We start from the raw sequence: 12,974 nt of genomic DNA on the forward strand, positions 1-12,974 counted from the left end.
CACACACACGTGATAAAAGGAAAGAAAGAAAAGACAGAAGGGAATGAAGGGAGGGGAAAGGAAAGAAGGAAGAGTCATAATTTAGAATTACAGAGATATTTATTACTGAGATAAACACCCCATCCTCAGAAACCCTGACCCCCAAAAATACAGCAGCTGTATAATACTTAAATCATCAGTAATACACTTCTCTGGAAACTAATCTTGCTTCTCACAGTGAGCCTTAGATTGTTTGCAGAAGGAAGAAAAATTAATGGTAGGAAAGGTGTTTTTTTTGTTTTTTGTCGGTCGTGGGGCCTGAACTCTGGGCCTGGGCAGTGTCCCTCAACTCTTCAGCTCAAGGCTAGCGCTCTACCACTTGAGCCACAGTGCCACTTCCAGCTTTTTCTGATTATGTGGTGCTGAGGAATCAAACCCAGGGCCTCATGAATGCAAGGCAAGCACTCTATCACTGAGCCACCTTCCCAGCCCCGGTAGGAAAGTTTTTATATCAGTAGAAGATACATATTGAAAAAGTCTTATAATTAGGAAGAACAGAAGACTGATGATGAGAGCCAAGAAATGAATACCCTTATGCAGTGACAGAGCTGGGGAGCACTGTATAACAATGTGACAGTGGAATCCAAATGCTCTGAATTAACACTATTTTTTTTTTTTTTTTTTGTCAATCATGGAGGTTGATCTCAGGGCCTGGACTCTGTCCTTGACCTCTTTTGCTCAAGACTAATGCTCTACCACTTTGAGTCAAAGTACCACTTCTGGCCGGGCGCTGGTGGCTCATGTCTGTAATCCTAGCTACTCAGGAGGCTGAGATCTGAGGATCACGGTTCAAAGCCAGCCGGGGTAGGAAAGTCCATGAGACTCTTACTTCCAATAAACCACTAGAAAACCAGAAGTGGCACTGTGGCTCAAGTGGTAGAGCACTTGCTTTAAAGAGCTGAGGGACAGTGCTCAGGCCCAGAGTTCAAACCCCATGATCACAGAAAAGAAATCAGCACTTCTGGTTTTCTAGTGGTTAATTGGAGATAAGAATTTCAGAGACTTTGCTGCCTGGGCTGTCTGTAAACCACAATCCTCAGATCTCAGCCTCCTGAGTAGCTAAGATTACAGGTGTGAGCCACCAGTGCCCAGCCTGAAAAACTCTTTTTTTTTAATTTAATTTAATTTTATTTGTGAACATACTGTACAGAGGGGTTACAATTACATGGGCAGGATAATACGTACATTTCTTACCAAGCATTGCAGCCTCCTCCTTTGTTTACCCTTCACATCCCTTCCCAGCCTCCCCCCTCCCCCCAATCCCAATCCTTCTCCTTCTCCCCCCCTTCCACCCCCCCCCACCGACGTTGTAAAGCTCGTTTTGGACATGACAACTTGTACTTCTCATTGTTGCAACAGGTCCACCTGTATCCTTAAACAACTGGTTTTTCCCCATCTCCTCCACAAGTTATACTGACATCAAATATAGTGAAAGCAGGGGGAGGGACATACAAAGCAACAAAGAGATAATCTTATAAATGCATTAGAAACACATGCATGAAAGAAACGAAAACATTAAAATACATATCTAAGGGTTCATTTTCCTGACATCACATTATCTGACCTTTTCCGCTTGACTCATATATCTACTAGATATTGCAAATAGTTTCTTTGGGCCTGGCTTACTTCACTTAATATAATTTTTCCAAGTTTTTCCATTTCCTAACAAATTGGGCAATGTCATTCTTTCTGATGGAGGCATAGAATTCCATTGTGTATATATACCACATTTTCTTGATCCATTCATCTACTGAGGGGCATCTGGGTTGGTTCCATATCTTAGCTATGGTAAATAATGCTGCAATAAACATAGTTGTGCTGGTAGCTTTAGTGTGGTCTTGTTTGTAAACATTTGGGTAAATGCCCAAAAGTGGGATTGCTGGGTCATAGGGGAGATCTATGTGAAGTCTTTTGAGGAACCTCCATACTGCTTTCCAAAGTGGTTGAACAAGTTTACATTCCCACCAACAATGAAGTAAGGTTCCTTTCTGTCCACATCCCCTCCAGCATCTGTTGTTGTTAGAGTTCTTGATTTTTGCCGTTCTAACTGGAGTCAGGTGATATCTCAATGTTGTTTTGATTTGCATTTCTTTTATGGCTAGGGATGTTGAACATTTCTTCATGTGTCTATTGGCCATCCTTCTTTCTTCTTCAGAGAAGTTTCTCTTTAAGTCTTTCGCCCACTTATTTATTGGGCAGTTGTTTCTTTGAGGATTTGTTGTTGGGGGGTTTAATTTTTTGAGTTCCAAGTATATTTTAGATATGAGACCCTTGTCGGTTGTATGGCTAGTAAAGATCTTCTCCCAATCGGTGGGCTTTCTATTGATCTTGCCAGCTATGTCATTTGCCCTGCAGAAGCTCTGCAATCTTATGCAATCCCATTTGTCCAACCTTTCTTTGATTTGTTGTGTTTCCGGGTCTCTATTAAGAAAATTTCGGCCTGAGCCAAGGAGACCTAGGGTTTCTCCTATTCCATCCTGTAATGTTTTCAGAGTGTCTGCTTTGACTTCAAGGTCTTTGATCCATTTGGAGTTGATTCTGGTGCAGGGTGATATATAAGGATCTAGCTTTAGTTTTCTACATGTAGTTAACCAATTTTGCCAGCACCATTTACTGAAGAGGCTGTCTTTCTTCCATTCTATTGTTTTAGCTCCCTTATCGAAGATTAGATGGCTATAGGTCTGCAGGTTCATTTCTGGGTTTTCAATTCTATTCCATTGGTCCTGAGGTCTGTTCTTATGCCAGTACCAAGCTGTTTTGATTACTATGGCTTTATAGTAGAGTTTGAAATTTGGTATTGATATTCCTCCAGCAGTGTTCTTTCCGTTGAGGAGCGTTTTTGCTATTCGGGGTCTTTTGTTGTTCCATATGAATTTTTGGATTGCCTCTTCTATTTCCTTGAAGAATGAGGTTGGAATTTTGATAGGTATTGCGTTGAATTTGTAGATAGCCTTGGGAAGTATTGCCATTTTCACGATGTTAATCTTTCCAATCCAGGAGCATGGGAGGTTTTGCCATTTTTTTAAGTTCTGTGTTGATATTTTTCCAGCTTGAAAAACTCTTAACCCACTGCAAAGAGATAAGCTATATCATATGTAGACCAACACACTGATATCTGCCATTTACTCTGTGCTTTTGCCTTCCTCTTCTCTGCCTCCATTTATATGTATTGAAGTATGTATTGAAATCCTTCTTTTTGTGTCCAGCTACAGAAGTTCTGTTTGGAGAGATGTATTATGAGCCATTTGTCCACCTGCAGATGGTTTGAAATATCAAGGCCCTTTTCTGACTGAGAAAAACAAGGATATTGTTTACAGAAGGCCACTGTTCTTAAATTCACAAGGAGTAAGAGTTCCAAAGGCTTTGCCTCTCTTATTTGGGGAGATTACTATGTCATCTATTTGTTACCTGGAGAAACAAAGGGCAGCCTAAGGAACTACAACAAAGACAAGTAAATTTTGAATGGAAAACAGTGGCTCAGGCCTATAATCCTAGCTCTTCAGGAAGCTGTGATCCGAAGACAGTAGGTTCGAAGCCAGACCTAGTAGGAAATTCTGTAAGACTCTTATCTCCAATTAACCACCCAAAAGCACAAGTGAAGCGGTGCCTCAAGTGGTAGAGCACTAGGCTTGAGCAAAAAAAAGCTCAGGGGCAGTGCCCAGGCCCAAGTTCAAACTCGAGGACTAACACACACACACACACAAAACCACCTCCAAAAGCTGTGCACTGGTGGCTCATGCCTGTAATCCTATTCAGGGAGCTGGTATCTGAGGACAGTGGTTCAAAGCCAGCCTGAGCAGTAAAATCCATGAGACTCTTATCTCCAATTAACCACCATAAATTCATAAATGGAACTATGGCTCAAAATGGGGGGGGGATAGTAGGAGAAAAACAAAGAAGGTGGTAACAATGCTCGTCAAGAAATACACTCATTGCCTTTCTGATGCAACTGTAACCCTTCAGTACAGCATCTTTACAAGAAAATAATTTATTTTTAAAAAAATTGGTACAGCACTAGCCTTAAGGAAAAAAGCTCAGGGACTACACCCAGGCCTTGAATTCAAGCCCCGGGACCACCAAAAAAAAAAAAAAACAAAAAAAAACGCCCGGCGCCTAGAATCCTAGCTACACAGGAGTTCAAAGCCAGCCCAGGCAGGAGAGTCCGTGGGACTCTTATCTCCAATAAGCCGGAAGTGGCGCTGTGGCTCAAGTGGTAGAGTGCTAGCCTTGAGCTGAAGAGCTGAGGGACAGCACACAGGCCCAGAGTTCAAGCCCCACAACTGACAAAAACAAAAAACAAAACAGAAAACCCCTCAGAGTGGATAAAGTTCATTCTTACACAGACTAAATAATTAAGACTCACAGCCAGGCTGTTGCGTGGTTGGAAGCCATCTACCCACCACCTTAAGAGCCTTCTGGCCAGCTCTGCAACCCAGGCAGGAACTCAGCTAAGAGGTTCCCCTGAGAGGGCGGGGCTTCCTGAGACCCCGCCCCCTCCGAACGGTCAGGCCCTCTTAAACCTCCTAATTCCGGCTTGCTCGTCGCCACAAGTCCCGCCCACTTCGCCTGGACCAATCAAATGGTAGGTTGCTGAGCTCGCGGGCCAATGCACAGAGCTGTTTTTGATGCGTCCCTGCAGTTTGAAACTGTCAGGTTGTTGCTCAGGTAGCACCGTGCTTGCTGTGGTCTGGGCGGCGCCGCGCGGCGTGGACGCAAGCGGGGACGAGAGCGGAGAAGGTGGGTAGCGGCGCCCCGGCGGCCCCGCAGCGCTGGCCGAGGCGCTGCAGCGGGTTTCGGAGGCCGGCCTCGGGGCGTCTTCCCCTGGCTCGGGGGAATCCCGGCCGTGCTGGACGGTGGGGGGTGGGGGGGGGGGTAAGGCCGGAGTGCTGGGTGCTAAGTAAGAACAACCACGACCGAGCCACGCGTGAGCCGAGTACGTTGTGTGCGTTTGTAAATTCACGGGGAATTTACAGGTAATTTACGCTCACGTCTAACCAGGTGTGTGTTATTATTCACGGTGAAAACAGAATTGCATTGCCTGGTGAGGGGAGGAATGCTTCCCCTTTGCTTACTCGCAACTGCTTCTCCTGGGCCTGCTGCAGCCGGACCTGTAAGGGCCCAGGGGATGTCGCCCTGCAGCGAGTTTGCACCTTTCCTTCACTCTTCCTCTGCTTCTTGGAGCTAACACTGAATCCCCAGAGCCCTTTTCCTTTGTCAGCCAGGTAATCACCCAGACGTGGCATCTCTGGCCCAGCGAATCACCCCAGGCTTTTTATCTGTGCTTTCTAATACCTTAGGTTAGGGAATGTGAAAATTGGGAGGAGTAATACAGATCTGGTACCTAGTAAAGCGAGTTTCAGCTTCCTGTTTGGTTTCTGAACCTAGAGACAGTAAGGGGATGCTTACTGTTGTAGAGTTTCAAATTACTTTTTATACCTTATCACCACAAAGCAGGGAGGATGGCAGACAGAATATTTTACCAAAAAAAAAATTGTCTGCAGTATCCATATTTAAGAAACAAGTTTTTTGAGATCCACATACTTAACTCATTTGGTGTGGGGGGCGGGGAGGTTCTTTTTTTAAATCATCAGCATCACTTCACTCCTGTTACCTACCAGGTCTGTAAACAAATCTTAAAGGAAGCTGTGAATGAAAAGCTAAATTGGACTGAGATACCACAGTTGTAGCTTTGAAGTTACTGAAGCAGTCAATCCTTGCTACAGATAAATACTTATTTTATCCTCCTTAATTGGCTTAACTAAAGACTGTCAGGTTGAGATTAGTTTACTTATCCTTTGTTTGCACAGTAATATTACTGAAAAAAAAAGAAATTTCCATCCCACAATGTAGCTGTACGCTGTGTTTCCATTCCAATATTGCACTTTCTCCTATGTAGAGCCTTTCTACTTCAGTTTACTTATGGCCATTTATTTTCAGCCCACTGTCTTTGAGACCTGTCTCAACTTCAACTAAAATTGTTCAAGCAGATGTCACAGCAACTTCCTGATTGTCAAATGCAAGACAGAATTCATTCTGACTTTCCTCCTCCCCACCCCAGCCTAGGTTGGCCTGGAATTTAAGATCCTCTGTCTCTGCCTTATGTATACTGGGATTCAAGATGTATGTCACCATGCACAGCTTTGTTTGCCCTTTAGGTGTAAGGGGTTATGTTTTCAATTATTTTCTCAGAACAGTAGTCCTTAACATTATAGGAGTTATTGGAATCTAAAGATCTTTCTAGAAAAAGACCAAACTTTTTAATATGACAAAATAATATTCCATGATCTGACTTTGACTTATCTTGTCATTTCCTTCTTAGCAAGTCTTACCATAGCAGCTTCTTGCTGTCCTTAGCATACATGCTTTACACCTATCTGCTTGTGCTGCTTTTCTGCTAGAATATCCTTCTCTTTGGCTCATCTTTCAGATCTCAGTACCATCTTTTCTGTAAAATCTTTGGCTCCTTTCCCCTATACAATCACCTCCCATGAAAATGTCTACTTCCTTGGGCCCCAGTGGTTCACCTGTAATCTTAGAATCTCAGGAGGCTAAGATCTGAGAATCATTGTCTGAAACCACCTGGGGCAGGAAAATCCATGAGATTTTTGTCTCCAATTAACTACCAAAAAGCTAAAAGTGGGGCAGTGGCTGAAGTGGTAGAGTGCTAGCTTTGAGCACAAAAGCTCATTGACAGCACCCAGGCTCTGTGTTCAAGCCCCAGAATTAGCACACACATGAAATATAAATTATATATACACATATATACTATACAAAATACTATATAAGTGATCAGATATAATATATATTATAATATATAATATATATTATATACATATATAAAACTGCCTTTTGTACTGATTTTAAAGCCTTTCAAAGAAGCAACTTCATTTTATAAGTCTTCCTTAGTGTTCTAACATGTAACTAACTCATGATCAGATAGTCTGAAGAATCATTATTCATCTTCGAAATTAGTTTGGGAGTCCTTAGAACTTTGAATAATCTATGTACACAATGTGAATCTGTTGTTCTTATTAACCTTACTTTTGCTTAAAGCAATATTGTCAAAAGGTAAGTTTCCTGAGTTCAGTCTCTCTTGATGTACTGTGTCACTTGAAAGTACAGTCCCCAAGTTGCCCCACACTCAACAACAGCAGTGATCACAACATCTTTCCTCAACATACTATTAGGGATTTTCTTCCAAAGCATTTTAATCTTTCATGTATTTATCCCATCTCCTTGACTGCATTATAAACTCACTTATGTTGAGATTGAGTGTTTTAACTGTTTCTTTTTCCTTGCCCAGCCAATTTTGTCTATAGGTACTCAGTGTTGAATGATTTTTTTCATATATAATATGAAAATTGTTTATAGTAGAGAGCTATTGGACTTATATGTATTTAAAAAGCATTTTATTAGACCATTCATAAATGTCATTTTTGTGACATGAATTTTTTCCTGCCCAAGAATCAAATAGTCATTTAAAAACATATTGTTTTCTTGCAAAATAAAGGAAGCTTAAACAACTAAAAAAATTTTTTTTAAATTATTTTTGTTTGAATACCAAGGGATAAAACTAAAGTCAACTTCTACTGTTTCATAATGTTTGTGTAGAATGTCATCAGATGAGGACAGATACTCCCTTCCACCTGTGCAAAATGACTCGGATCATGGCAGTTCTGTCTCTACAAGCCTTCAGGTAGGAAGACATGTACATTTAAGAAAGTGATTATTCCTGTAAAACCACAGTACATTTTTCATTGCTTCATTCTATTTATAATGGAGTCTCCATTTACAGTAACACCAAACTTTGGGGATTACTTCATGTATTTTGGGAAAACTTTACATTGTTTTAACTTTTCAAAAAATAGACATGAATTCATCTTTTCTTTGTTTTTCTTGGCATTACTGGGCTTTGAATTCAGGGCTTCATGCTCACTAAACAGGTACTTTATTGCTGAGCCACACCTCCAGCCCCTTTTTCCTCTGGTGATTTTTTACATAGGGTCCTAATTCCTGCATGAGTGTATGTCTGGATCACAATCCACCTGTTTAGTAATAAATTCTTTAATCCTTTTTGGTCAAAAACTTTCACTAACACAATAAGAAGAAAAGCATTTAGCTGCTTCTGAGGACTAGGATTTTCACTTTAATGTAAATTAATGCAGTATCAAACCATCCAAAGTTGTAGAACCCAAAGTTCTCTTTCATTATTCTTAATGAGGTTCTAATTCCTGTTACCACAACACTCTGGACAGGCTGTTACCAAGACCTGGACACTGGCAGGTAAGTTGGATAAATTGACTATAGAAGTTACAGTTTTTATGTAGAACATTTTAATTCTTTTCTTTCAAAAAGTTGCATCATCATAAATACAAATTCAGATCTTTGGAGATTTAAAATGAGAATTCTAACATGGTATAGCTTAAGTTTTTAGTTGTATCAGTTAATAGGAGGAAATCTGGACATTGTGTTTATGTTTAAGTGTAGTTGATACTCTAATAAAGTAGGAAAATATTTTTATGAAACAGATTATTTTCACTGAAATTATGTATTTAGACATTGGAATGGCATTGGGAAAATATCTGAATTTTACTAGGATAAATCAGTCTGGAATTATGACAATATTTCACCTTGGCTTTCCCTTTTTTATGTATTTATTATTATAAAGGTGGTGTGCAGAGGGGTTACATTTATATAAGGCAGATAAAGAGTATATTTCTTTTTATCACCCCTTCCCTTGCTCTTTCCTAGTTTTTCCCTCTTATCCCCACCCACAAGTTATGAAGTTCATTTTCAACTTAGTGTCTAGTAAGTACCACTGCTGCATTTGTTCATCCTTTGTCCCACCATTTATATGCCCTCTCTTATTCTCCCAAAGATAAATGAATAAACAAGACAAAAAGAAAATAAAAAACGTTATCAAAGAAAAAAACTCATTTGCATTCCCTGGAGTTCATTTTGATAAATATTATTTTATAGATAATTCAACCTTTATGTTCCTTTCCTAAGAATATTCTCCTTTGGTCTTGCCTTCCATTTTGACAGTTCCTCTACCATGCCGGTCTGTCTTTTGAGGCTACATTGCTTTCCCTGCACCCTATTAGCTATGTTATTTACAGACTTTTTTCAAAAACTAGTGAAGTCATTTATACTGAAAGATGAACACTCCATAAGGTCTCAAAATGACATTTGTTCTAGAGACAAAGCATCACATCAAAAGAATAAATTAGATATGAGTATGTAGTTCATACAAAAACAAAAATCTCTACTCTGGAATTTAAGAGAAATTAAGGGAAGAACCTTCTAGACCTTTCAGAAATTATTTTGTGGTATTGATTATCTGCTTTTAATGTCAGTCCAAATGAGTCTTTTATTAGTAACCCTCATCTCATGACCCTACTGGTTCCTGTATGTATATTTATCAATAGTACAGCTTGAACTTAGGTCCTGTACTGTTCATTTCCTTTTTCATTCAAGGCTGGTGTTTTATCACTTGAGCCACAGCTTATTTCTGGCTTCTTGGTGGGTTAATTGGAGATAACAGTCTCATGGACTTTTCCTGCCTCGGCTGACTTCAGACAGTTATCCTCAGATTTTAGCCTTTAAATACCTAGGATTACAGGTGTGACCCACCATCGCTTAGCTCCTACTGGTTCTTGAACTAAAGTGATATCTTCTCTTTCCTTTAGATGCAGTATTATTATTTGGGATTCCAGAACTAGAAACATAAAATTGACTGAAAGTGTAGTTCATGTTTAGAGCAAGAAAGCTAAATGAGTGCTCAAGGTCCTGAGTTTAGGCCATGGTATTGCTGCTCTCCTCTACATACACACACTAAATAAAATAATTTAAAAAATGTAAAATAAATGTTAAAATTATATTTAAAATAAAATAACAAAATAATAGCTACTTTTATATGTATAATAAATTCAGAGTCCACGCCGGGTGCTGGTAGCTCATGCCTGTAATCCTAGCTACTCAGGAGGCTGATATCTGAGAACTATGGTTCAAACTCAGCCCAGGCAGGAAAGTCTGTGAGACTCCAATTAACCACTGGAAAACCAGAAGTGGCCCTGTGGCTCAAATGGTAGAGCACTCGCCTGGAGCTGAAGAGTTGAGGGGTGGCACCCAGGCCCAGAGTTCAAGCCCCATGACAGACATAAATAAATAAATTGTAAGTCCAAACATTGGCTACAAACACCAATCATAAATTTAATGTCTTATGACTCAAATATATGTAGTCTAACTGACTTTTAAAATCTTTCTTTAAATTAAGTTAGAATATCCATGATTGATATATACCCACTTATTTCTTCCTCTTTAAGTCGTACTGATTTCTGTGGGAACTTTGTAATATGTCTAGATACTTCCTTCTTTCTGTTCTGATCTAGGAAGTCAGACCAGGGAAGCCACAGTGTAAAGCCACTGACTTCTACTTTCTCCTCCCTGTAAGTTAGGGGTAGTAGAATAAGCTAACACTGACTAAGCCAAGTGTATTTGGCTAACTCTTGTTGTAATTACTACCAGAGAGAAAAGATCCTAAAACATTGTGGTGGCTTTCAGAGTATAAAGAAGCCATCATGTTAGTCTATTCAATTATCCCAACAAATACCATAGAATTGGGGGCTTCAACAATAGAAATCTATTTTCTCAGCTAAAGTTCCAGGTCAGGACCCCAACAGAATCAGTTTCTGGCCAGAGCTCTCTTTCTGGCTTACATGTGACCTTGGTGTAGTATGTGCTCGAGAGAGTGGCCTGCTGTTTCTTGTAAGAACATTAATCCTATCTGATGAGGGCTACAGCCTATGACCTTATTTAACCTTAATTATTTCTTTGGAGCCCTCATCTCGAAACACAGCTACACTGGCTATTAGGGCTTTAACATAAATCTTAGAGAGACTCCAATATTCAGTCTATACCAGCTACACTTCTCTATATTCTTAACTAAAATAAAAATTTACTTTGGGCTAAGCACATGGCTCAAGTGGTAGAGCCCTTGTCTAGCAAGTATGTTAAGTCAAACCCTAGTAACACCAGAAGGAAACTTACTATGATTTTTTTTTTAAGAATGTAACTGTTGTTTTTAGTTGCTTTAATAAAATGCAAGTAAAAATGTCTTAGGTGAATACCTTGGAGTTTAGTTCTAGTCTAAGCTGGTACATGGTCCAGAGCTCAGCTAAAGACCTGTCTCTTCTCTTCTGGTCATCTGCTGTGCCCAGGATTGATTGTATTTGTGTTGAGAAGTGTTGGCTTACTACCACTCCTAGCCCATGGGGAGAGGAACTAGGCCTGCAGTTGTTAACATTCAGATCAGGTCTGGCTACAAGGGGAGCTGGGAAATGTAGCTGGGTAGCCTTCTGCTCAGACTAAACCTTGCATTTCAAGTAGTAAAGGGAAAATGGATGCTGTTAGACATATGAATAGTCCCTATGATAGAGAGTAATACACAATATTTTACATAGTTTGTTAGGACCAACTCACACATTTGGTTTCTAGGAACTGGAGAATACTTTGGGTAGGACTCCAACTTATAGAACTATTCAGAACTTTATTTCAGTACTTGGAAAACTAATACTGTAAATATTCTGTCAACATAAAATTTAGAAGTTTTGTGATATTCTAAATGATCTTTTTTCTATTATGAGCCTTCTGCATCAGTGATAACCATGAGGCAAAATACTGACTTTTGATTTCCATCAAGAAATGTTACCTTACAACTCAGGTAATTATTGTCAGGAAGGGGACATCATTAACAAAATTGATTGTTGCAGTATGAAGGGGCCTGTATGGTGGTTATCTCTTCTAAAAGTTCTCTTTCAAATATCTGTGATTCCCTTCTGTCATTAGCCTTAATACGTACTGAAAATCTGTATCTGTTACATCTGATAAGTAGTACATATAAATATGCAGGTTAAGGAAGTAAATTTAAGTTGAAACTCAAACCAAGTCATTTTTTTACATTTAGTTGCCTAGAAGTTTTCAGACAGAATAGCACAAACCCATACTCTAAACAGTTTTACTTAAAATTCCAATGTAAAAAGCAGATTAAATAGCACTATAATTATATAGATTTATATTTTAAACTCAAATTTGTGACATTTTCTTCCAACAAGGTTAACAAAAATTAGCTAAGGTACTTTGACAAATGTATTTTCAAAGTTAGGGGTGACAGAAAGCCAGTATAGCTTTTGTATGTGTATTAGTCCTAGGACTTGGACTCAAAGGGCACTGTCCCTACGCTTTTGTGCTCAGGATAGCACTCACTTCAGATCTATTTCCAGCTTTTTGGTGGTTAATTAGAGATAAGAGTCTCATGGACTTTCCTGCCAAGACAGGCTTCAAATCACCATCCTCAGATCTTAGCCTCCTGTGTAGCTATGATTACAGGCATGAGCCATTGACACCTGGAGCCAGCACAGTTTTATAAACCTAATACCCAGTTTGCTTCTTTTGTTTTATTTGAATGGCACAGTATCCAGAGAACTCTGATTCTCAATAAAAGTAACTGAAAATTATAGCTTTTAATAGCATATCTTATCTTTAATTAAATTGATCCAAAACATGAAAGGAAGTAATAGATTTTTATTATGTTGAATAAATAACAGGATCTATTACCTCTTTCAACTTTTAATCGTAGCTATAGAAGCCATACAAGTACTCAAAGGACTCAAACTTAGAGTACCAAAACTTTTTTGTTGTTTTTTTGCCAGTCCTGGGGCTTGGACTCATGGCCTGGGCACTGCCCCTTTTTTTATTATTATTTTTTCTCATGGCTAGCACTCTACCACTTAAGCCACAACTCCACTTCTAGCTTTTTGGTTGTTAATTGGAGATATGAGCCTAATAAATTTTCCTGCCCAGGCTGACTTCAAACCACATGCTTTGATAGGTGTATGACTGTCATGGTCATTAATTTTTTGGTAGTACTAGGGTTT

General features: G+C 39.4%; 1 protein-coding gene across 1 annotated transcript in view; it reads left to right on the forward strand.

The window, feature by feature from the left end:
* The first annotated feature begins 4,693 nt into the window (after positions 1-4,693).
* LOC138834382 (centrosomal protein POC5-like) overlaps positions 4,694-12,974 on the forward strand; it is a 41,080-nt gene continuing 32,799 nt past the window's right edge. Inside the window, exons 1-2 of the mRNA XM_070033009.1 lie at positions 4,694-4,776; positions 7,651-7,735. Coding sequence (XP_069889110.1) covers positions 7,652-7,735 — 84 coding nt within the window. The 5' untranslated portion in view covers positions 4,694-4,776; position 7,651. The remainder of the gene's footprint in view (positions 4,777-7,650; positions 7,736-12,974) is intronic.

Source organism: Dipodomys merriami, unplaced genomic scaffold (assembly GCF_024711535.1).
Source record: "Dipodomys merriami isolate MVZ:Mamm:240054 unplaced genomic scaffold, mDipMer1.0.p SCAF_213, whole genome shotgun sequence".
Classification (NCBI taxonomy): Eukaryota; Metazoa; Chordata; class Mammalia; order Rodentia; family Heteromyidae; genus Dipodomys; species Dipodomys merriami.